At 35.8% G+C, this 27110-nt stretch overlaps 1 protein-coding gene across 1 annotated transcript in view; it reads left to right on the forward strand.

Moving 5' to 3' along the window:
* Positions 1-27110, forward strand: part of LOC128558082 (phosphorylase b kinase regulatory subunit beta-like) — a gene marked incomplete at its 5' end in the record, with an annotated part of 37490 nt that overhangs the window by 3617 nt on the left and 6763 nt on the right. Inside the window, 10 exons of the mRNA XM_053546899.1 lie at positions 1886-1983; positions 6809-6835; positions 16199-16303; positions 17174-17299; positions 17633-17737; positions 19346-19519; positions 21263-21433; positions 22558-22833; positions 25176-25378; positions 26468-26732. Of these exons, the coding sequence (XP_053402874.1) occupies positions 1886-1983; positions 6809-6835; positions 16199-16303; positions 17174-17299; positions 17633-17737; positions 19346-19519; positions 21263-21433; positions 22558-22833; positions 25176-25378; positions 26468-26732 (1550 nt within the window). The remainder of the gene's footprint in view (positions 1-1885; positions 1984-6808; positions 6836-16198; positions 16304-17173; positions 17300-17632; positions 17738-19345; positions 19520-21262; positions 21434-22557; positions 22834-25175; positions 25379-26467; positions 26733-27110) is intronic.

Here is a 27110-nt window from a genome sequence, read left to right on the forward strand (position 1 = left end):
TCTTTATTCATCTTCAATGTTTACTTTTTCATCTAGACCAGAATCATAATTATGGTCTATTTATCAATAAGTCTGTTTAACAAAACTAGTGTAGAACATAATTTTGTTAAGCAAGCTTATATCCCTTCTGTTTGCTTCGAACAGTGTCATGTTTTACAAATGCTGTGAAATGTGTAGATCTGCATAGTTATTTCATTGTAAAATGTACTGACATAAAAGCCATAACAGTTACTGTTCTTTTCTGTCAGTTATGCTTGCATGGAAATTTTACTGAGGAATGCTGAGGAAAGTTCTTTCCAGTTGGAATAGTAACTCGGCTTTGGCATCAGCGTTGCTTGGTTTAGTTTTATGTTTAGGTCCGCTTTTCTCTTAAACTATAAAAGTTATTACTTTAAAACCTGCAACACTTGTTAACCATCAATAGTTGACTCTGTACAGCAAGAAACATAACTCCATCCTGCTTTTTGCAAGAATAATGGCCTCTTTTGGACTCAGAAAATATCAAATTTCTTGGTTAAATTTTGTGTTTAGGTCAGCTTTTCTCCATAAACTATCAAAGCTATTGCTTAAAAACTTGGAACACTTGCTCACCATCAAAAGCTAACTCAGTACAGCAAGAAACATAACTCTATCCTGCTTTTTGCAAGAATTATGGCCCCTTTTGGACTTAGAAAATATGAGTTTTCTTGGTTAAGTTTTGCTTTTAGGTCAATTTTTCTCCTAAACAGTCAAAGCTATTCCTTTAAAACTTAGAGCAGTTATTCGCCGTTAAAAACTTACTCTGTACAGCAAGTACCGTAACTCTACATTGCTTTTTGCAAAAATTATGGCCTTCTTTGGACTTGGAAAATCATGGGTAGGACAATATTTCTAATATACAGAGACAAAAATATCAGATGAGTGTCTGCACCCGAAATGCAGTGTTCTTGTTAATCATATTAAATGATGATATGTTTACATATTGCAGTTGCAGCAGTTTAGTAAATTTTAGATTTTATTTTTGGTGAAAATATTATTTATTCTATACACTAAGTTCAGAAATTTTTAACTTTTGAAAATAAACTGGCATGTCTAATTGATTTTATGTCTGATCTTATATTATCATTTTTACAATGCAAACTGAACTACTGTTACAGTAATATAAAACAAAACAAAACAAATTACTTCTAAATATATTGCACCTTACATGACTGTGTTATTAAGTCTGCAAGGGGCCTACCACAGTCACATCAAATTTTAATGAAAAAATGCTATTTTCTATAAAATCATGTATAAATAAGGGCTGATTTTCACAGAATGTCATACAGTCGTCAGAACTTATCCATTAGTAAAAGCCTGGTCATAGGTTACTAAGTCTTTCCATGAACAGTATAGACTTTTCTTATTGCCTGTTACATCTCACTAAGATAATACAAGGTTTGTTTAACTGGAACAAACTTTATTTACACCATTGTTGTCATTATAACAAGAAAGGTGGTAAAATTTAGCTGATACAGATTGGGGCCACTATTTATAGATCTATGGCCAGCTAAACTTCTGTGAACATGGAGTGTTTTGGTCAGAGAAAATAGGACTTTGGTCAGTGAAAAGTCAGGGAATTTTATTTTCTCTGCTTTGTGGGAACCCTGATTTAATACTTACTTACCATAATATGATTTAGCTATAAATACGTACACTGTTCTAGAAAAAATCAATATTAAATTACAATAATTTAAGCACTAGCACGATTTTAGAATACCAGACTTAACTAAGTAATTACTTAAGTTTTTTCGTGATATTGGGGCCAGTTGTTCAGTTCAGTTGAAACAATGTTTCAAAGCACTTTACATTTCATAACTTACATGTGTATTAGTTGAGCAACCTTAACGTGAGTTTTTTCTTTCAGTGAAAGACTTACTAAATGTAAATGACCTTGACCCCATTAGACGACATCTTCCAGCATCAGAGAGGCCAAAGGTTAACAGCAGATACTCTTCATTTCAGGTATATATCACATGACTTTTCTGATTATATGTCTTTCAAAATGTAGATAGCTTATGGGCAGACCAAAATAGTTTGAATCATAGAACAATGATGAAAATGGAGAAAAACAAAAATGATGATTCTGCTGTTGGAAAACTTAATTTTCGCCTAGCTCCAAAAGTATTTGACGTAGAGTCACAAAACTTTACAGGAATGTTGTTCAGCATGTGTAGTTGTGCACCTGGGGTTTCGCGTCCAGATTCATTCAGTTATGTAGGAGTTATGGCCCCTGACTTTGTAAAAATTGGTCATTTTAGTGTTGTGTCGCGCCTAGCTCCAAAAGTATTTGACGTAGAGTCACAAAACTTTACAGGAATGTTGGTCAGCATGTGTAGTTGACTAGTTGTGCACCTGGGGTTTCGCGTCCAGATTCATTCAGTTATGTAGGAGTTATGGCCCCTGACTTTGTAAAAATTGGTCATTTTAGTGTTGTGTCGTGCCTAGCTCCAAAAGTATTTGACGTAGAGCCACAAAACTTTACAGGAATGTTGGTCAGCATGTGTAGTTGTGCACCTGGGGTTTCGCCACCAGATTCATTCAGTTATGTAGGAGTTATGGCCCCTGACTTTGTAAAAATTGGTCATTTTAGTGTTGTGTTGCGCCTAGCTCCAAAAGTATTTGATGTAGAGTCACAAAACTTTACAGGAATGTTGGTCGGCATGTGTAGTTGTGCACCTGACGTTTAGCGTCCGGATTCATTCAGTCTTGTAGGAGTTATGGCCCCTGACTTAGTAAAAAATTGGTCATTTTTATGTTGTGTTGCGCCTAGCTCCAAAAGTATTTGACCTAGAGTCACCAAAGTTTACAGGAATATTGGTCAGCATGTGCAGTTGTGCACCTGGGGTTTTGCATCCGGATTCATTCAGTCATGTAGGAGTTATGGCCCCTGACTTAGTTAAAAATTGGTCATTTTAATGTTGTGTTGCACGTAGCTCCAAAAGTATTTGACCTAGAGTCACCAAAGTTTACAGGAATGTTGGTCAGCATATGCAGTTGTGCACCTGGGGTTTTGCATCCTGATTCATTCAGTATTGTAGGAGTTATGGCCCCTGACCTAGGAAAAAATCGTTATAGCAACATATTGTTTTCCCAAAGTTGATCCATGTCCTTTGTCATGTAGTGGGGGCATCTGTGTCCCATGGACACATTTCTAGTTACGCAATGCTTTATTCATGGTTTCTTGATGCAATTATTTATTCATTGTTCCTTGATGCAGTGATTTATTGATGTTTTCTTGATGCATTGATTTATTCATAGTCTCTTGATACAATGATTTATTCATGGTTTTATGATGCAATGATTTATTCATGGTTACATGATGCAATGATTTATTCATGGTTTCTTTATGCAATGATTTATTCATGGTTTCTTTATGCAATGCTTTATTCATGGTTTCTTTATGCAGTGATTTATTCATGGTTTCTTTATGCAATGCTTTATTCATGGTTTCTTGATGCAATGATTTATTCATGGTTTCTTGATGCAATGATTTATTCATAATTCCTTGATGTAGTAATTTATTAATGGTTAAAACAGGTTTTCTTGATGCAATATTTTATTCATGGCTCCTTAATTGATGGTTGATGTTGCTGACTTTAATCACTTGCTCATCAGCTCTGTTGATTCCAGCCTTGCTCTGGTCACTAAATGCCCCTTGTCTCTGCAGGTTTCAGCCCTGCTCAGATCATCATGTGAGAAGCTATCCAGCTGGCTTATGTAAGGCTGGTAGTTCAATGGAGGTACCTGTCTGTGTCTGAAGTAATGTCCAGAGGGCCGCCCAGGGATTTCCTCCTACATCAAAATATATGATATTATATAATATTTTTCGTCTGGCTCCATCCCCTATTTGCAGAGTTATTGCCCCTGAAATAGTCAAAAATGCACATTTTCACCTTGTGACATGCCTAGCTCAAAAAGTATTTGATATAGATTCATGAAACCTTGCATGAGTCTAAATAATGATATGAACCTGCACACATCTTATTTTTAATCTGGCTCAGCCCCCTATTTTTAGAGTTATGGTCCCTGAAATAGTAAAAAATACACAATTTCACCTTTTGACGCGCCTAGCTCAAGAAGTATTTAGTATAATTGATTAAACCTTGCATGAGTCTTTATCATGATATGAACTTGCGCACCTCCTATTTTTCAACTGGGTCCGCCCCCTATTTCCAGAGTTATTGCTCCTGAAATAGTAAAAAATGCACATTTTCACCTTGTGACACGCATCACTCAAAAAGTGTTTTATATAAATTGATGAAACCTTGCATGAGTCGTTATCATGATATGAACCTGCACACATCCTATTTTTCTTCTGGCTCAGCCCCCTATTTCCAGAGTTATTGCCCCTGAAATAGTAAAAAATGCACCTAGCTCAAAAAGTATATGATATAAATGGATGAAAATTTGCATGAGTCTTTATCATGATATAAACTTGTGCACCTCTTATTTTTTGGCTGGCTCCACCCTCTATTTTTAAAGTTATGGCCCCTGAAATAGTCAAAAATGCACATTTTCACCTAATAATATGCCTAGCTCAAAAATTATTTGATGTAAATTCATGAAACCTTGCTTGAGTCTTTATCATGATATGACCTTGCACACTTGGCATTCTTTTTGGGAATCTTAGCACTTATTACAGAGTTACGGCCCTTGAAATAGCCAAAATAGTAGATTTTTTTGTTTGTGATGCTCATAGCTCAAAAAGTATATGACCTAGAATAATGTATCATTTTCATAAAATGTTTGTTGAGGTTATCCCCCCTTAATACTGCAAACATTTGATTATTGCCCCTTATTTGTGACAAATGTACCAATGGGGCACACCCTGTGCCCTACAGACACATTCTAGTTTCTTATCAATTTTTTGAGAATACCAGCCTACAACAGTCAGATCTGATCAGCTGATTGCATGTTAGCAGTAGATGATCTCTAAATATGTGTCCTATGATTTCAAACTTTGTAGGAGGCTTGCCAGTGGTCTTGAGCTTAAATGCAGGTACAGATCATTTACTGGAGGACAATGCATATTTACATACTGTTTTTTGATCAGTAGGTCAGTGTAGGTCACTACCAATCAAATCAAATACCTATAAGAAAAGAACTCTTGGGCTTATGGCCATCTAACTTTTTAGAAAATTACCTTTGGTGAGTAGGCGCATCCTATTACTTCTGGGGTCAGTATCTCAAAGGGTAAGGTCACATTCACTTGGAGATGGAAAATGGTTTCCAATCTATATCATGGGATCACTTTGACATACCACCTTCAATCTTCAAAGGATGATTCTTGGTCAGGAGATGTTGTACACCTTATGGTTGTAGGGGTCATAAGGTCAGTGCACTTGTTTGAAAATAAAAATTTACATAGTTTACCTAGTTACCTCTGACAGGGCATGAGTTAGCAGATCTGTTCTACAAACATTGCTTCTTATTGTTTGATTTTATGAATTTTAGTAAGTTTGAAACAGGATTTGGTTTTATGAACTTTTTATATCCCCAGTATCAAACAACCGGGACGTTAATAGTTTTGGAACAGTCTGTCTGGCAGTCTGTCAATCTGTCACACATTCTTGTGTACTCAACTTCTACTATTTCCATGCAGTTGAAATGAGTCTTGGTATTTTATATTGTGCACTCCACTTTTCCTACAGTTTCTTTCCAGTTGAAATGAAACGTGGTGTACACGTACATAATCTATTAGAAGTACTCGTGTGCATATTATTTGGACTTTCATGTTTTTTGGTTATGTTTTCTGTGGTTATGGCTTTGATGTAGATTTTATTTGTTATTCTATCATGCATTTTCAGGGATTCATGTGTCATACAGTGTTGACACTCTTGTTAGATTATGAATTTCATGTAGGATTGTAACTTTTTAACAACCAGAGATAGGTAAATATATGAAATAAAATAACAATGATGTTATAATATATTCATTGACAGTTTTATTAATGCCATAAAGTATCCAGGAATCGTGCAACATTTGAGCCGTACTGTAGGAAAACCAGTGTTAGAGCTTTGTGATTAACAAAGATCCAGATTAGTGCACATCCAATCTGTTCGTTTATCTCAGTGTATTAATATTCTTTTGTTTATCGGCTTCAGCATTTGTACGCACATGATAAGGGAAGAGTATTTATCCAGAACTGTGAGACTGCTGAAATGTTCAGGCTGTTCTGGATTCATACAGGCTGCAAGCTGATCTGAATCCATACTGGTCACAAACTGTCCTGAATACATACTGGGCACAACCTGTTCTGAATAAATATTGGTCGCAAGCTATTCTGGATCACTCTGGTTGCAAACTGTTCTGGATCCATATTGGTTGCAAGCTGTTCTGGATACATACTGGTTGCAAGCTGTTCTGGATTCATACTGGTCACAAACTGTTCTGGATTCATACTGGTCGCAAACTGTTCTGGATCCATACTGGTAGCAAGCTGTTCTGGATCTGTACTGGTTGCAAGCTGTTCTGGATCCATATTGGTTGCAAGCTGTTCTGGATCCATACTGGTTGCAAGCTGTTCTGGATCCATATTGGTCACAAGCTGTTCTGGATCCATACTGGTTGCAAGCTGTTCTGGATTCATACTGGTCGCAAACTGTTCTGGATCCATACTTTTGGCAAAGCCGTAATATTGATTTTCACACAGCAGTGCTCATTTATGGATCAGTAAACTAAAAATTTAGTATTTTACAGACATACAAAGCAAGCATACAATGTTTGTGTGAAATGAGTATTCCATTATTATTTGTCTTGCACTCTTCATAACTCATTGTTTCTTTAGCGTGCTCACTTTGGGAAAGAATCTGAGGTAAAAAAAGCCAAAAAAAATGATTGAATACAAAACTAATGTATCTGTAGCTTTATATGTAAAGAGATACAATAGTTTTGTATTTATCAGTAAGTCTCTGCTGCCAAGATAGGTTTTGTCACTACTATTAGATTCACATATTTTATAACAATCTTTTCCATCAAATTCTTTTTCATTTATTAAAAGTTTGTTTCACCTTTGTTAAGGATTGGTGAACATAGATTTCTGGACAACACAGGTAGTTTTGATCACCATAAAAGTTATATTTTTTTGCAAAATTAGGACTCTCTATTTTGTTTATATTTCACATGTGACTCGGTTTTGTTCCTGTCTTGTGTTCTTCAAATTTGCAGAGCAAGAAATTCTGTTGATCTGAAATAATAAAAAGCCAACAAATGAGTGTGCAACTAGAGACTTTTGTAGATTACCATTGAGTCATTAGTTTGTAGATCTCTTCATACAAAGTATATATCTGTGCCTATAAAAATATCATTTGAAAGTTCAGACCTCCATTGTAGAATGATGCTTTAAACATAATTAATAAGTTTTAACAAAGAATTTCATGAAAATGATGTTAAAGAATATGTGATTGTGACAATAACGTTTTTACTCCTATCAGAACAAACTGTACATCTGCCTAGCTTGCACTGCTTTTGATTTAGGCCCATGCTCCTAAGTTCTCAATAATTTGTTGTAATGTTTAATGTAGATGTAATAATATGTTTCCCAAACACCTTGTGATGTGTTTCTTTATCATCTTGCATAGATTATACACCATACAGTCTGTTTTCAAAATTACATAACTTTAATGCCAACAGTGGGAGGCATATGTTGTACTTTTATGTCCACAAAAGGAGGCATATGTTATACTTTTATGCCCACTATATGAGGCATATGTTGTACTTTTATGCCCACAATTAGAGACACAAGTTGTACTTTTATGCCCACAATTGGAGGCATATGTTGTTTTTTTTATGCCCACAATTGGAGGCATATGTTGTACTTTTATGCCCACAATGGAATGCATATGATGTACTTTTACGCCCACAATAGAAGGCATATTTTGTACTTTTACGCCCACAATGGGAGACATATGTTGTACTTTTATGCCCACAATGGAATGCATATGATGTACTTTTAGCCCACAATAGGAGGCATATGTTGTACTTTTATGACCACAATTGGAGACATAGGTGTACTTTCATGCCCATAATTGGAGGCGTATGTTGTTATTCTATGCCCACAGTTGGAGACGTGTGTTGTACTTTTATGCTCACAATGGGAGGCATGTATTGTACTTATATTCCCACATTTGGAGGCGCAATATGCTGTACTTCTATGCCCACAATTGGAGGAATGTGTTATACTTTTATGCCCACAATGTGAGGCATATGTTGCAATTGCACTGTCCATTAGTGTTTTATGATTATCCATCTGAAATAGTAATGACTCAGTTTTCAGTGTTGCATCTTTAACTTTTAAAGGTTTGAAGAGATTCCAATGAAACTTTATAACAATATGAAGTATGGTATGTACTTCAAAGGTCAAGAACACAAGCAATTGCTCTCAATCTAAACCTTAATCTAAAGGCAAAAGCACTCCACTTTGGCAATATTTGTCTCTGTTGTTCCCTGTACAACTGACACACTTGCTAATAAATACAGCACAGGAAGTTTATAGGCAGCATTGGAATGACATAGATGATGAAACAACAACAATAAGTCACCTTAAGCTTGACATTTTAATCTTAAAAACTTTGTTAACAAATTAGGACAAGGTTTTTGGTATTTCATCCATTAGTTAAGGAATGATACTGCATGCAGAATTTAAATCACCTTCTTTGTGAAATGCTGCACCTGCCTAGTTAAATGCTGATGATGAAATGTGCATGTTCTGGCAAGCATGTATATAACTGTGCCATGCTGTCACATCAGCAACTATATTCAACAGTTTTTATCAAGGATTTTTTTATTGAATGTCATTCACCAGTCATTAACCAGTGTTAGAGCTTTACAAGTGATGGTTGATTGCAGTATGATTTGAATCATGGGTTTTAGTGTATAATTTTGTGTATAACAGTAAACAGAGGTAATGTTACAGAAATGTATGCTATAAGTACCGCGTATAATTATAGCATTTTTATTTTTAGCAACATGTAAATAAACAATCAGTACTAAGCAATCTCTTTTAAAACAAAATATATTGGAAGTAAGATCAATTATAGTTGGCTTTATGGCGCAGTAGGTTGAGTGGATAGCCATGTAATCATTTTGTAGTGATAGTTTTGATGGTTCGAACCACTGGCACCAGAGCAGAAAGAAAATACCTCTATACATGTTATACCCTACCCCTAGGTATCATATAAGAACCATGGTCATGAACGGGAAAATATACTTACCCATTTCAATCGCGCATTTCATACCTAAAACGCACAGCTCAGTAAATGTGTACTGTGGATATTGAACAAGTGGTAATTTATCTTCCATTGTGTACCGGCCACTTTTCTTCAATATTTCTTATCTGAGGGAATTAACGTGTAGTTTACAGTTTTTTCAACGTTACACAAAAAACTTCGTTGAACTTCCCTAGTGAAGTTCCGGTCTAGATTACAGGCACACCCTGATTGGCTGATGTGAAAATATATGTCAGTCGCGGTTTAACTAACGTGTTCGCTCATATGTATATTTGCAGCATAAATGTGCAATATGAATTAAATAAACAGTACAAATGTATAACAATGTATGACTTCAAATTCAAAATCATATATAAGATGAACTTCATTCATCATTTCGAGTTTTATTTGTTAACAATGAATATTTTGCATTCTGTTTTTGTTTGTTTACATTTCACTTAACATGTGCATACTGCTGTGACCTCTAGACCGGATGTTCATTAGGGGAGTTCACGCAAGTTTTTTCTGTAACGTCAACGAAAGCATAAAATATAGTTAGTACCTCTGCAATATGAAATATTGATACAATGTGACTGGTGCAAAATGGAAGATAAATTACCGCTTGTTCAATATGCTCACAGGGTACCCATTCATCGAACTGCGCGTTTTAGGTGAGAAATTTACAACTGAAATGGGTTAGTGCACTTTCCCGTTCATGACCATGGTTCTTATATGATACCTAGGGGTAGGGTATAACATGTATAGAGGCATTTTCTTTCTGCTCTGGTGCCAGTGGTTCGAACCTTGCATCTGTCATTTTTTTTTTTGATTTCGCATTTAATTTATATACTTTGCGTAACTTTGTTTTCCCTGGTTTCTAATTTATTCACAAATGTCATATAAGATGAAGCGTATTTAAACATGACTACGTGTTAACAGTGACATATGTAAGTTAGTGAACAAGTTAGTACTAGATTAACAAACTTGTGTTGTTTTTGTTGAATCGTATTGAAAAAAAAATTAATACAGGTTTCAAAATACTTTTTTACTGGTCCGGAATCGAACTCCTGATGAAAAAGTATAAGACGGATACTAATACCGCTCATACAACGAGTAATTACTATTTGCAGCGTAAATGTTCTGTATTGACTTAAATTTATGCAACTGTTTTGTTTGTTGACTGAATTTAGGGATCATTAGGACTAGAGATAGAAAAAAAACTTTTTAATGATTTCTGTGGATCATCACCAAACTTGGTCTGTGGCATCCTTGTAAGGTCCTTTCAAAAATGTATTCAAAAAATTTTACTTTGCCCCTTGAAGGAGCTGCCTGAGCAAAAATTAAAAAACTTTAGAGACCGTCACTCTCATGAACCAAGTGATAGATCATCACTAAACTCTGTCTGTAGCGTTCTTGTTGTATGGTCACTCTCAAGTTCAATGGTTCTGCTTTTATTCTTTTTTGCCTCTCTCAAGTTTGTTCAAATGGTTCAGTTTGGCTCCTATTAGGGGCTGCCATAGCTAAAAATAGTTTTTAAAAACTTTCAATAGCTTTGGCTCATGAACTGTTTGATAGAAGAGAGATGTTCAGAAAACCTGGTCTGTAGCATCCTTGTAAGGTCCTGTCAAGTTTTTAATCCCCCGCCACAAATGGTGGGGGGTTATAGGAATGGTCTCCGTCCGTCCTTCCGTCTGTCCGTAACACTTCCGTGTCCGCTCCATATCTCCTAAACCCCTTGAAGGATTTTCATGAAACTTGGGTCAAATGATCACCTCATCAAGACGATGTGCAGAACCCATGAGTCAGCCTTGTTGGCTCAAGGTCAAGGTCACAACTCAAGGTCAAAGGTTTGAGCCTTCCATTTCGTGTCCGCTCTATATCTCCTAAACCCCTTGAAGGAATTTTATAAAACTTGGGTCAAATGATCACCTCATCAAGACGATGTGCAGAACCCATGAGTCAGCCATGCCAGCTCAAGGTCAAGGTCACAACTTAGAGTGAAAGGTTTGAGCCTTCAATTTCGTGTCCGCTCTATATCTCCTAAACCCCTTGAAGGATGATCATGAAACTTGGGTCAAATGATCACCTCATCAAGACGATGTGCAGAACCCATGAGTCAGCCTTGTCGGCTCAAGGTCAAGGTCTCAACTCAAGGTCAAAGGTTTGAGCCTTCCATTTCGTGTCCGCTCTATGTCTCCTAAACCCCTTGAAGGAATTTTATAAAACTTGGGTCATATGATCACCTCATCAAGACGATGTGCAGAACCCATGAGTCAGCCATGCCGGTTCAAGGTCAAGGTCACAACTCAAGGTCAAACGTTTGAGCCTTCCATTTTGTGTCCGCTCTGTATCTCCTAAACCCCTTGAAGGATAATCATGAAACTTGGGTCAAATGATCACCTCATCAAGATGATGTGCAGAACCCATGAGTCGGCTCAAGTTCAAGGTCACAACTCAAAGTCACAGGTTTTAGCCTTCCTTTTTGTGTCTGCTCTATATCTCCTAAACCCCTTGAAGGAATTTTATAAAACTTGGGTCAAATGATCACCTCATCAAAACGATGTGCAGAACTTATGAGTCAGCCATGCCGGCTCAAGGTCAAGGTCACAACTTAGGGTCAAAGGTTTGAGCCTTCCATTTTGTGTCCACTCTGTATCTCGTAAACCCCTTGAAGGATTTTCATCAAACTTGAGTCAAATGATCACCTCATCAAGAACTCATGAGTCAGCCAGGTCAAGGTCACAACTCAAGTTCAAAGGTTTGAGCTCTGTATCTCCTAAACCCCTTGAAGGATTTTCTTGAAACTTGGGTCAAATGATCACCTCATCAAGACATTGTGCAGAATTCATGAGTCAGCCATGTCAGTTCAAGGTCAAGGTCAAAACTAAAGGTCAAAGGTTTACCCTTTCACTAACCATAGCAGTGGCGGGGGATTTAGCTGTCTTTCAGACTGCCTTGTTACAAATGGTTCCACTTGGCCTCTCTTAGGGGCAACCAGAACTGAAAATAGAAAACCATGTAAGCAATGCTTCTCATAAGCTCCTAGGTAGATCTTCATCAAATCTGGTCTGTAGAATCCTTGTGAAGTTCTCTCTCAAACTTTGACATGTGATTTGCTTGCACTATTTTAGGGACTGCCTGAGGGCTCAGAATAGAAACAACTTATGTTGTGTGTCTTACAACATTTTTAGGTGAACTATTTAGGACCATCATGGCCCTCTTCTTAATGTTTGGGTCTCCATCTGCATGATCTTAACATTTTTTTATAAATCTGAAATGAGCTTCTTTAACCTCAAATAAAATCATATCTAAGATCTTCCTAACCTTCAGCCTTGCTGTTGGCAAGTGATTCAGCTGTGATTCAGCCTATGCAACAAGTGCAGACTAAGACCATGGTCTGCCCTATTTTTGTTATTCAGTCAGTAAATCTTCTGTGAACACTCATTCCAGTAATGAATGGTAATGCCCATTTTAAGATATGACCCAGTCCATTTTATAAATTTAGCATGCTAAAGCTTAACTGAGAGCATGACTGATTTTTAGCAATTATAAATACTTGTATATTAGCTAGAAGGCTTGATAAATTACTATATGATGAAGGCTCTGTAAAAGCCGAAACGTAGGCCTAATTAATAAATTGTTAAACTTAACCTGCTTTGATTGTGTGGCTACATTACACCTCGGTGTCTTTTTATAGTTAAAATTACTATATGATATAATAAAACTTTAATCTGAGCTTGTGTATGAGCAAGAAATATAAAAAAGTAATGTATCACTGTGTGATAGTGATTGTAAAATGCATGTAGGCAGTATGTTCTTTGAATTTCCAAGAAGTAAATCACATGTTGTTGTTTCTGCATGAATTTGATTTTTAAAGCATTTATATTTGAATTAGAAAATAAATGAAGAACAGAAAAGAAGTTTGTCTCATTAGCCATTGTTATATTCATGACTTAAACAGGGTATTCTTTCTGTATGTGGTTATGTAATATGTATTATTTCATGTGTATGTAATTCCACTATTGTAAAATATTGATCACTTGAGGGTTTAAGGGGATGTGTAAAATGCTGGTTTGTATGATCAAAACATAGAAAATGAAGGAAAATGCTGGGGATCACATATTGCTTGAGTAAGCAAGGATGCACGGCAACCAGTTATGTACTGTACATGTATTACAGTAATATTGATTTCACAGAATACCTGAAATAACTCTTGCATACCAAACAGAATAAGTTTCTAGTGTTTATGCCAGTGCTGAAAAACATCTTACACTTAGGGTGTAAGATGACTCTTGTTACTGTTTATGAATAAATGTACACGTAAGTTCATACGCTACTACAGTCGACATCGTACTTGCGACCACCTCTATTAAGCAATTTTTTTATTAAACGACTGGTCAGAATCCCTCCCGAATGTTTTCAGTACATAAATTCATTCCATTAAACGACTTTTTTTATTACACGACTAGCGACCACATAAAGGTAGTCCCGATATGTAAAATATTCGACAAAAGTATCTATTAAGCAACTGGGTACCAAATTCCCGCCGGGCATTTCTTCACCTGTGTACTTGGTGAGAAGTTTTTTTTCACCTGACTGAATGCAATTAACTTTGTTCACAATTTTAAATCAGATTTTGAAAGTATACATGTAGTTTTTCGCCATCATGGCATCCACATCGGCTAAACGCAAAGTACATTAATAATTAAAAATGACTTTTCTCTTCACCTGACTGAAATCTATTAAGAGACCATTCCATTAAGAGACCACTTTTTAGCAGTCCCTTGGCCGGTCTCTTAATACAGTGTCGACTGTATAACAAAATAGTGCCAAAAAGAAATTCTAAGCATTCATTTCATTTTATTTTTACTATTAATTGAAAAATATGGTATGTAAGAAAAAAGAATATATCACTAGTTAAAGGATTGGATGTAACTATGTGGCTCTTGGGTAACTGCTTAATGCAGTAACTCAGCAGAACCTCATTACCACCTAAACAGTCACAAAAGAGCCAGGTATTTCTATCCGCACCTTCACCCAGTGAAAGATTATAATTCTTCAGTGTATGTACCTTAGTAATATTTTAGTTCTTTTTGCTCATTTAAATTATAATAAATGCTAATAATTATTGACATTTATAAGCATGTGAAACTGTGCACCTAGGGTTATGGCCAATAATCAAAAATATGCATAAAGGGCACACAAGTTTGAGTTGCATGTATCTTAAATAGTAGTATTATTATTTTATCAATATACCAGATATACCAAAGGTGCTTTACATAGCACAAACGCAGCCACTCAGGGTGCGGAATTCATCATCTACTAGTACAAACACAGAGTAATCTGACCAGAGGGACAGAGTGAGATAAAGCCCCCAGATCAGAGAGAGAGAAATCCTTTTTAGATACAGGCCTGTCTGGCTAACTTAGCCTAGCTCCTTGTGAATAGACAGTATGGTTCTTAAACATGCCCATGTATAGCACCGATACACGCGAAACCATCTTTTGTGAGAAGAACCAGTACAGGTCTCTTAGTTTGGTGGGAGACGCTCAAGAGCATTTCAGAAATTTTCAGTGCCAGGAACTGGATTAGAGTGTTAGGATCATAAAACAGTAGATGATTGTTATATAGTATGTAAAGTTGTGCATCTGGTGTTCTGTTTGGGATTTCACTCAGTCAAAGCAGAGTTATGGTTGTTGACTTAGTGAAAAATCCACATAATGTACTTTATAGTTTGTTTAGTATATATCTTATAAAATATTTTACCTGTGAAAACACATGAAAAAGACCAGCTTAAATTAATAGTTAACTGTTGATGTTAAATAAATGGATACATAAACGACAAAACTGTATGTATTGAAATACAAATACTTTCTTTGAAAAATTTCAGAAAATAAGTCTTAAAATGTAATAATATATTTCTTTTTAAAGAAATAAATGGGTTTGGGTGGCATGAAAAATCAGGGGCAGGTGGGGCTGATAATTGAGTAATTCATTTATTATGGCCTAATGATGTTGTATTCTTGTAGATGGTGATGAATTTCTAGTTAACTGAAATTGGATTGATTTTTATGAAGCCGTGATAGCTTTTTACTGTTCTTTGTAACATCTTGTTGAAACAGTGGTTCAGTGTGTATGTACTGTATTGACAGCATGGTCCCTTTTCGGCATTGTTTGTGCATGGTAAAGGAATGTATATGATGATATTAGTGATTGCATTGCATTACTTAGCTTAATTAGTTGGTAGCTGCAACATTTAGCTGAAACTAACATTTATGTCTTTACTGTCAGAGAATAGTCAGGCCTTAACCGTTAGCCTGCTGGTGGCAAGTGATTCTGCCTTTGCGACCAGTGTAGATCATGATCAGCCTGCACATCTATGCAGTCTGATCATGATCTGCACGGTTTGCCATTCAGCCAGTATCCTTTTGGTAGGCACTCTTTCTAACAGTTAATGGTACTATCCTAATTGGGAGATGGACTTGTTCGTTATAGAAATTTAGCAGGGTAAGGGTTAAATTTATAATTTCCATGAATAAAGTGAATATCCAATGGTTTTAAAATTTGTATCTTTCTAGAAATATTTCAAGTTCTGTTGCGGAGATATACTGTGACATAATTATATGTATATAGACTGCAATGTTAGTGCATATAAGAACAAGCACATATATTTACAAAACTAATAACTTTTTCATCTCCTAAATATTTGTAATAAACAAATGATATTCAGTCAGATCATATCACATAAATATTATTCAGTGTGAAACTAAACTCCTCAATATGGGTAGATATTGGTGCCTCTAGTAAGTAAACAGAGGTTTGAACGTATAAAATAGTTATCCCGCAAACAGTCATATTCAGAGTTATTTCTTTCTGAATCAGTTAATGGTACAACTTTGCTAATTTTGGTGAAGTATAGATGTGTATTGAATAATTTCTTTATGCCAAATTTGTGGACTATTTTTTCTCAGATTACTCCGCCTGACCTTGTACTACAAGTGGTGCTGATAGCAGAAAGTTCCCGTCTTCAGCAGTTACTGGCTACATATGGAATACAGACACAGACCCCGCACCAGGTAAAGATGGATTATATTGTAAATATTAATACTTGTACCTGTAAATAGTCCTTTCATTGTGTAGTTATTACTGTAAAATCAGATTCTTTTGTAGATAAAAGTTAGGGTATATTTAAAATCACAATTGGTGGGCATGTTAGAATGTTCATGATGTATGGCCAGCTTGTGGAACAGATAAAAACAATGACAACTATAGGTTAATAGGTTATTTGCATATGTATTAATTTTTATGAATATGGACAGGTAGCAAATGTAATGAAAGTAAAGTTGTGTGAAAATTTCTGTCTGGTGACATTAGACTTAATCTCAGCATGATTGTAACATTATTAAACTATCAGTCTGAGAGTTATTAAAAGATAGTTTGAAGAAAAAGGATACCTTAAAGAATCTCTTAAAAAGATACTTTTACACTTGAAAAAAAATCCCGCTGAAATTAATACAAATGTGGGTGCTGTGGTGAGTGGTGCAAGTATTGACATGTAAATATTGCAAGGTATCCTAATCATTTACCAAAATTACTCTGTGGAAGGGAATGAATTGTTGTAATACTTTTGAAATCAATATTCTCTGCTTGTTTACCAAATTCTAACACTTATTTTTTTTTGGAGTCAGTAGCAAGTGTTGTTGCAAAGAGGGAATTGTTGTTCAGAGGGCTGCTGTAGAGAGGGAGCACTGAATGTATACATTTTATGACAATCTTGGTAGAAAAATATGTTGCAAAATATCACCCCAAGCTGTAGGATTTATAAGCATATTTGTTTCACATTTGGGTACAGGGGCAATATTTGAGAAGTTAGGGGTTATACCCCAACAGCCACAGCTTAGAATCCAGTTTTCTAATTGCTTTGATGTAGATATTGATTATTTTAGGTCGAGCCAATCCAGATATGGTCACCAAAAGAATTATCAAGAGCGTATGAATATTTGGGCATTAACAAGAAGCTTGGTCTTACAGGTCGTCCTAAAAGACCATTTGGTGTGCTGAGCACTTCTAAGGTAAGGGTATAGTCAAACCTTTTATACAGTCAAACCTTTCTGAGAAGTTTATTTACTAAACACTGCTAAATGTGAAAGAAAATACCTGCTCTTGTATCTGGAGATGTTAACAGATGTTATAGTATGTATTCTGTATACCTCATTGAATAGAGGTCCTTTTAATATAAGAATTTTATTGAAAGGGAATTATAGGGGAGTTTTCGTTTATATGACCTTAAAATTATAATAAAGACTTTAGATTGTTGGTAGATACAAGGAGTGGTACCACATTCCAATTTTGAATCATCATGTTTTATTAGAGTGTAACATGATCTTTTGATATAATTATTATAGATATACAGAGTATGTGGAGCGACAGTTCTATGTTACCCTCTACTGTTCGAGGTGGTAGATTTCTACATGGCTCAAGATATCAGCATTGTGATAGATGACCTTAAAGTAAGTAAGGTTGTAGGGTAACTGTTCCTGGTAGTAGATTTCTACATGGCTCAAGAAATCAGCATTGTTATTGATGACCTGAAGGTGTGTGAGTGTTTAAGGGTGACAGTTCTATGTTACCCTCTACTGTATGAGTTTGTTGGGGGTGTTTTTAGCACAAGTTTGAAAGTGACCAATTGTGACACTGCAGACTTAGACTGGTATTTTAATCTGGAATGGAAGCCTGATATTGTAGGTATCACATTGGGAAAGTCTGTCATATTGCTAGTAGCTATTTATTTGTCTTAAAACTTATCAAAAGAAACAAACAGAAAAAATTTCCAGCAAATAATTATCCCTGTCAATGCCAGTTGTTTTATTAGCTCATCTGATTTTTTGAAAAAAAATGATGAGTTATTGTCATCACTTGAGCGGTTGTCGGCGTCGGCGTCTGCGTCGGCGTTGCCTGGTTAAGTTTTATGTTTAGGTCAGCTTTTCTCCTAAACTATCAAAGCTATTGCTTTGAAACTTGGAATACTTGTTCACCATCATAAGCTGACCCTGTATAGCAAGAAACATAACTCCATCTTGCTTTTTGCAAGATTTATGGCCCCTTTTGTACTTAGAAAATATCAGATTTCTTGGTTAAGTTTTATGTTTAGGTCAGCTTTTCTCCTAAACTATCAAAGCTATTGCTTTGAAACTTGGAATACTTGTTCACCATCATAAGCTGACCCTGTATAGCAAGAAACATAACTCCATCTTGCTTTTTGCAAGATTTATGGCCCCTTTTGTACTTAGAAAATATCAGATTCTTGGTTAAGTTTTATGTTTAGGTCAACTTTTCTCCTATACTATCAAAGCTATTGCTTTGAAACTTGGAATACTTGTTCACCATCATAAGCTGACCCTGTACAGCAAGAAACATAACTCCATCTTGCTTATTGCAAGAATTATTGCCCCTTTTGGACTTAGAAAATCAGTTTTCTTGGTTCAGTTTTATGTTTAGGTCAGCTTTTATCCTAAACTATCAAAGCTATTGCTTTAAAACTTGCAACACTTGTTCACCATCATAGGCTGACCCTATACAGCAAGAAACATAACTCCATTCTGCTTTTTGCAAGATTTATGGCCCCTTTTGGACTTAAAAAATATCAGATTTCTTGGTTAAGTTTTATGTTTAGGTAAACTTTTTCTCTTAAACTATCAAAGCTATTGCTTTGAAACTTGCAACACTTGTTCACCATCATAAGCTGACCCTGTACAGCAAGCAACATAACTCCATCCTGCTTTTTGCAATAATTATTGCCCCTTTTGGACTTAGAAAAATCATTTTCTTGGTTGAATATTATGTTTAAGTCAACTTTTCTCATAAACTATCAGCTATTGCTTTAAAACTTGCAACAGTTTTTCACCATCATAAGTGGACACTGTACATCAAGAAACATAACTCTATCCTGCTTTTTGCAAGAATGATGGCCCTTTTTAGACTTAGAAAATCATGGGTAGGACAATATTTCTATTATACAAAAAAAAATCAGATGAGCGTCAGCACCCGCAAGGCGGTGCTCTTGTTTATCTAAAGAATGAGCATTATATATGTCAATACTGTGAATGTTCTTTTTCCAGAATGATCTTGCATTTTTATCGAAATGTTGGAAGCTTGCTGGACGTCCCACATTCTGTATGCTGATACGGGAGAACAATATTCGAGGGAAGAATTTCAGTGAATTTCTCGAACTGCTTGCACAGTTTAAGAGTGGTGATGTAGATGGTATCAGGGTCAGAGTGGGGAGACTGCAGGTAGGTAACAGTTCCTGACATTTGGTATGATAAATAAGGCTTAAACTTTTTAGCTGCTCAAAGGTGAGCTTTTGTGATCGCCCTGTGTCCGTCGTCAACAATTTGACTGTTAACACTCTAGAGGTCACAATTTTGGCCCAAACTTCATGAAACTTGGTCAGAATGTTACCCTCAATGAAATCTTGGACGAGTTCGATATTGGGTCATCTGGGGTCAAAAACTAGGTCACCAGGTCAAATCAAAGGAAAAGCTTGTTAACACTCTAGAGGTCACAATTTTGACCCAAACTTAATGAAACTTGGTCAGAATGTTACCCCAATAAAATCTTGGATGAGTTCGATATTGGGTCATCTGGGATTAAAAACTAGGTCACTAGGTCAAATCAAAGGAAAAGCTTGTTAACACTTTAGAGGTCACAATTTGGGCCCAATCTTAATGAAACTTGGTTAATAAAATCTTGGACGAGTTCGATATTGGGTCAACCGGGGTCAAAAACTAGGTCACCAGGTCAAATCAAAGGAAAAGCTTGTTAACACTGTAGAGGCCAGATTTATTACTTTATCTTCATGAAACTTGGTCAGAATGTTAATCTTGATGATATATATGTCAAGTTTAAATCTTGGTCAGGTGAGGTCAAAAACTTAAGGTCACTAGGTCAAATCAAATGAAAAGCTTCTTAACAATCTAGAGGCCACATTTATGACTGTATCTTCATGAAACTTGGTCAGAATGTTAATCTTAATGGTCTCAAGGTCCAGTTTGAATCTGGGTCATGTAGGATCAAAAACTAGGTCACCAGGTCAAATCAAAGAAAAAGCTATTTAACACTTTAGAGGCCACATTTATGACCATATCTTAATGAAACTTGGTCAGAATGTTAATCTTGATGATCTTTAGGTCAGTAGGTCAGGTGAGCGACACAGGGCTCTGTGTTAATCTTGAATATCTATAGGTCAAATTCAAATCTGGGTCAGGTGGGGTCAAAAACTAGGTCACCGGGTCAAATCAAAGGAAAAGCTTGTGAACACTCTAGAGGCCACATTTATGACTGTATCTTCATGAAACATAGACAGAATGGTCACCAGGTCAGATCAAAGGAAAAGTCAGTTTATACTGTAGAGGCCACATTTATGACCATATTTTAATGAAACTTGGTCTGTATGTTAATCTTGATGATCTTTAGGTCAAGTTCGAATCTAAGTCATGTAGGGTCAAAAACTAGGTCACCAGGTCAAATCAAACAAAAAGCTATTTAACACTTTAGAGGCCACATTTATGACCATATCTTAATGAAACTTGGTCAGAATGTTAATCTTGATGATCTTTAGGTCAGTAGGTCAGGTGAGCGACACAGGGCCTTCATGGCCCTCTTGTTTAAGATCATCAGTAGATTTACAAGATAATTGTGTAAATTATGGAAATTTGAATATATTAAATTTCAGAAAAAATTGTGGTGTTATTTGAAGCTGGAGGTTAATATTAGTGAATTTGTCCATGATATTTTATCTGCATTATCCAAGAAATATGCAAACTAATTTTGTTTAAAAATTCAAGTCACTTTTACCAACAGTTAAAATAAATTTTCTCTTTAAATTTTGTGGGAGGTTTATGTAAAATGGAGGTCTTCTGTTAATTTTTCTTGTTTAAAAATGCAGTGAATCTATAAATTAGTCGTAACATATTTGCATATGGAAGTTGTATGAGTCTTTATTTATTAAGGAAAGTATAAAATTCCAATTTCAGACACTAATATCCTCAGCATGTATAGAGCATTTAGACTTCCTGACCACGCTACCAGACCAGTCCATTTTCCAGCCGTTCCAGGAGTCAAACCACGGTCGCTTTAGCTTTAAGAGCCTCACAGATATACCCACAGTGCTCGAGCTGGCTGATGATACTGTACTCAATGAACAGGTATAGGTTTGTTTTGTCAGTTGTGTTTAACCTTTAGCATGCTAGATAAATTGTCGTCTGCTGGAAATGTCGTCTGCTAAAATTGTAAAGTTCATTCAATTTGCTCCAAAATTGGAAGAAATATTGTCGGAGTAGCAAACAGCTTGGAACCTGATCAGACGCCGATTTAATCAGCGTCTGATCTGGTTCCAAGCTGTTTGCAAAGGCTGTTAAATTCGCCTGCAGCAGGCTAAGGGTTAAAGAACACATGAATATAGTTCAAGTATAGTGACTGTCTAGGCTTCAATAGTGGAGGAAAACCCAGGTGCACTTTTTGGGCATTACTATAAGCATGGGCAGACACCTTGGTAGAACCACTGATCTTTAACAAGTCAGCTGGATGGCTTCCTCATATGATGACCTGAGCAGTGCTTCAACCCACAGAGGTGAACGGCAAATGATTCAAAGTCAGTGACTTCAATCACTCAGCCAACAGTAGGAATTAGATAGCCTTGCTCTTTTGGTTATTAGACTAATATTAAGTCTATTTTCTGATTTAAACATTTTCAGTGTTTTTCAATCTTTGAATAAACACCATCTACAAATAAGACCTTACTTTTACCATCCCAATTGTTGTCATTTTTAACAAGTTCAACTGGGAAAAAATACAGTTTTAGTGTCTAGGATTAATGTACCACATATCATGTTGTCATAGCTTCTGTTCCATCTAAACAGCCGAATAATTGTATTGATATGCTACTGACTGAGACCCAGTTGTAGTAGTCAAATTCAGAGATTTATGTATAGATCAACAGTTTACTGTGGTAATGAGAGAATTAGGATTTTCAGCTTTAGATTTGCATTTTACTCTGAGGCCTTTCTGCATGTTTCTCTCAAATGGGCTTTATCATTTGAGCCGCACCATTAGAAAACCAACATAGTGGCTTTGTGACCAGCATGGATCCAGAAAAGCCTGCACATCCGTCTTGTCAGGATCCATGCTGTTGGCTTTCAAAGTCTATTGCAATTAGAGAAACCATTAGCGGACAGCATGGATCCTGTCCGCGCAGTCTGGTCTGGAACCATGCTGGTCGCAAAGCCACTATGTTGGTTCTCTCATGGCGCGACTCATTTCTGTATTGTAGGAATTGAAAGTGAAGGCAACGTGGGATCTGATACAGATGTTTAAAGGTGCTGAATCTCTCACTGCTCAGAATCAGATTCTGAAGCTGTTACTGTACAGGGAAGGTCCCAACTACCACTTTGAGGGTGTACCACTCAGTCGTAGGCTGGAACAACTTGTCGCAAAGGCGGGGCTACATAAGAGATGGGAAGTTGTGAGATGTTGCTCCGCCCTGCTGCACAAGCTTGTTGATAGCTTGGCACCATCTATAACCAGTATTCTAGTCAGAGGAAAACATGTAAGTGCTATATTAATTTACATATATGAATGTATAATCAAAAGATTGATTGCATAAATTCATATGACTGAAAGATAAATTACAGATATGACTAACACAGTAATAGATTAATTACAGTTATGACTACATTTTCCTCTTTGATTGTTAACAGACCAGTTGGAGGATTTTATGATAAACAGTTTCTAAAGCCCACTTGTCTGGGACTCATCTGTTTTGATAGAACTTTACCATCTGGTCTGTTTCTTCAAACCCTTAAAAGATGTTCCTCTTATTGCTCTGCCGTCTGCAAAAGCATTGAATACATGCACTTATGGTGCTTCATGTTAGCTTTTCATTTATTTTTACTCCCAGCATTTTTGTATTTTATATACTTAACCTTTTGTTACCATTATGTTTGTCAGGTGGGTGGGAATACCTTTTATTTACACTTTGTAGCAATCTGTTCCTGTATCAGTTTTATCCATGATGTCAAATTATTAGGGATGGGAACGAATACTGAAATCAATATTCGAATATTCGGTTTGCCATATTCGAATATATTCGAATATTCGGTTTGTTTTAATGGAAGCTTTAAATTCTTATTAAGTTATTATTGGCATATACACAACGTATTCATTTGTTTAAAGCGTGGATTATCGTACGTAATAAGACCAAAAAAATATTATTGTTTTTTCGCGTAACCCGATCCTACCAAGCAAAACCCGCCGATCCTAGCATTTTATTTTACTATTCTGTCAGTATAATCATGAACATATTTAACTAATTCAGTGTTTTAGCTTCAGAATGATACAAAAAATCAAGACGATTATAATTTAGACCGTCGCAATTTTATCTAAAAATAGCAGGTCGTCCCATTTAAACACGTGACGCGCTGTTGTATTACCGCCGCCATTTTGAAAATTTTCAATCGGCGTGTAAAAATCGTCGTGTAAAAAGCAAGTAAGGCAGACTTAAACCTCCTTCAACATGAACTTATGCATCAATCATATATTATTTGTTGATTTTCTTATAAAGTACTTCAAAATTTAATGTGAATATGGCCGATTGCGGATGAAAACCGATTCTGCGGATGGTCTGAAACGTCGTACAAAATATTGTGAAAAGATCGGCAATATCTACAAGTTTGGTATTGTTTTCGAAAAAAAATTCTACAATTTACTTGTTACATAAAACAGGCGCTAATAAAAATGAACAAAAGATAAAATGATATCACATTTACGCCTAATACAAACTGTTAATCCGTAGCGATGACCCCAGGTAATTATGCACTGCAATTTTCTTGTTAACTGGACAGCTTTTGACATGCATCTGACACATTGACACCTGTTGCAAACTGTTTATCCGTAACGATGGCCCCTGCCAATTATGCATTGCTATTTTCTTGTTAATTGGACATCTCTGATATCTTTGATACTCGATAAACAAACATGACATGGTTTTATTCTGTAGAATTAGCATGCTCATATTGCCCAAAATCAATGATACTTATTTTGGAAAAAAAATATACAATAATTTTCGAATATTCGAATTTGATTTTCATATTCGAATATTCGACCGATATTCGAATATTCGTTCCCATCCCTACAAATTATTTAACTTTGTCTTTGCATTTTCATGTAAATGACAATTATTTATACATTCATACCTACACTACTCTTTAGCTCGACTTTTCGAAGAAAAGGTAGAGCTATCATACTTGCCCCAGCGTTAGTGTCACCATTGGTTAAAAGCTTTTGATAAAGTCAAATATCTCTGTTACTGTCAAAGCTATTGACTTGAAGCTTTAATTAGTTATTTACTATCAAAGTCTACACCAGGAGAAACAATTGCAATAACTCTGATTTGAGGAGAAACAATCCCCATAACTGTGATTTGAATTTTGCCAGAGTTATGCCCCTTTTTAACATAGAATTTATTGGTTAAAGTTTTATAAATTTTCACTGGCAAAGCTCTAATTCAGAGTTGAGCACTGAGAAAAGTCGGGCATGCTGTCTTATGGACAGCTCTTGTTATAATTTGTTATGTTGAGGCTATGTTATTGGAGCATTGCTATTTTCTTCAATGTTCTTTCACTGCCAGGAAATAGGTGAAATACATTGACATAGTACTCAGCCCGATGAAACAAGTTTCGTGATGTTGGTTTTGCTCAGTACTGTTTTTAACAACAATTTTATCTTGGGGGCGGGGGTGGTGGCAATTATATCTCTGTAATAGATTGGAAAGTTTTTATTCAAGTGTGAAATAAAACCCAATGTGTTAATTCACAAGAATAAAGAAGATATCAAAAATTATGAAATGAATTAACAAATGTTTTATAGAAATGTAAACATTACTGTTTCCAGCTAACAGTTGGTGTGTTTGGCCATGAGGAGGAGGTTCTGGACAAGCCAGTCAGTCCTAACGAAATAAAGAACATTTTATACAGTAAATGCATGGCTCATGATACGTGCCAGGCAGTACTTCAACAAGAACTGATTCTTGCTATTGGCAAACACATCGCAACGTCACCAGATGCCTATGATGGAATTCTGAAGATAAGAATTGGGTAGTGTTATCTCTTTATTAGATTTTACTTGTGTATCAGTGAATTTTTGGAATAATATGGTGGAACGTATTTGGTTACTCTGCAATGAAGTATATCAGATTTTGTTAATCGTTCTGTTGTATGGAACTACAGTCATAGAATGACATGAAATGAAAAAATAAAATATTGTCATGAGATTAAAATATTTTTGTTTGACAGTATTTGATGTGATAATAAATAATTGGTTCAGGAGTAGGCACTGTTGTTGAATCAAACTTTACCGTAATAAGGCTTTTTCCCTGATTACTCTAACCTTTATCCTGCCAGCAGCAAGTGATTCCGCTTTTCGACCAGTGCAGACCAAGATCAGCATGCAGGCTGATCATGGTCTGCACAGTTCGCTATTCAGTAAGTAAATTTTCAGTCAAGATCCCTTCTAGCAGTAAATGGTATTGCCCAAATTGAATGACAGACCAGTCCATTTTCCATGGTTGTATATTTCGACCATTTTGTACTCCAAAAGGTTTTAAGAATTTAATTTTAACTTTATTTTTGAATGGATTGTTATAATCAGAATATCTTAGCACATAAGCAACTTTTCCATTCAAAAAATGTAAAACACTTAAAATAATTTCTTTTTCCAAATTTGTGTTCTTACTCAATTTTTACAATGGGAAACTGAATTGGCCACAAGATTGACATTATTTAAGATATTTAAGCAACTCAAAAAGTTTTTCTACCTTCACTGGAGACCTTCAGAGTGATTTATAGTTTTTATTTGGATCTTGGCAAAATAAATTAGCAATTTAACCTTTACTGTGCTAAATTTCTAGACTTGACTGGTCCATCATTCACTTTGGGCAGTACCATTTATTATTTGAAGGGGTGTTCAATGAATGTTTACTGACTGAATAGAGAACAGTGCAGACCATGATCAGCCTGCACAGTAGAATCACTTGCGGCCAGCAGGCTAAAGGTTAAGAAGAACACTGTTACTGTTTAGTTAGATCAATCAGTATGTCTATTACTGTTAACATTTGAAATTTCTAATTCTTAGCGATTCAAGACTCTTACTTTCTTGGCACTAACAATAATGTTATGTTTTGATAGTTGGTTTGTACGTGCCATGGAGATGGAACTCGAGCAAGAGGATGAGCATGTGAAAATTGAGTCTCTGTCACCATACCAGGTCAAACAGCTACTGCTCAGTATTCTCGTGCACAGATCTGACGAGTATGATCTGAGAACACCTTTACAACGACGACAACTTGACGGGGCTCTCAGTAGGGTGCCCAAAGATTTCTATGAAAGAGTATGGGAGATCCTGGAACGTACACCTGGGGGCATTAAAGTGGCAGGTTACCTGTTACCACAGGTCTGTAAATTAACCAGTTTTATTATGTTATATTGATCTTGATTTATCATACACACACAGGATGAAAAGTTCTGAATTCTTTACATGAAATGTTATTGGAAATAGGGGAAAAAGATATTGCAAAAACTGTTAAAGGTAACCAGTGTGTGAGAAAGTTGACTAATATTTTGTTATAAGTTTGCGAATATCAGAATTATGAATATCAGAATTATCTCTTAAAGTATAATAATAAATAAGCTAAAAAGTATAAATTCTTAACAAATTGCAAAATATGAAGGAGATAACAGCTTCCTTATCTGCAAAATGAAACCTGACTTTATGTCTGTTTTACAGCCATCAGTACTGTCAGACATTACTTTTTTGTTATTTTACAGCAAC

This window comes from Mercenaria mercenaria, chromosome 6 (assembly GCF_021730395.1).
Source record: "Mercenaria mercenaria strain notata chromosome 6, MADL_Memer_1, whole genome shotgun sequence".
NCBI lineage: Eukaryota > Metazoa > Mollusca > Bivalvia > Venerida > Veneridae > Mercenaria > Mercenaria mercenaria.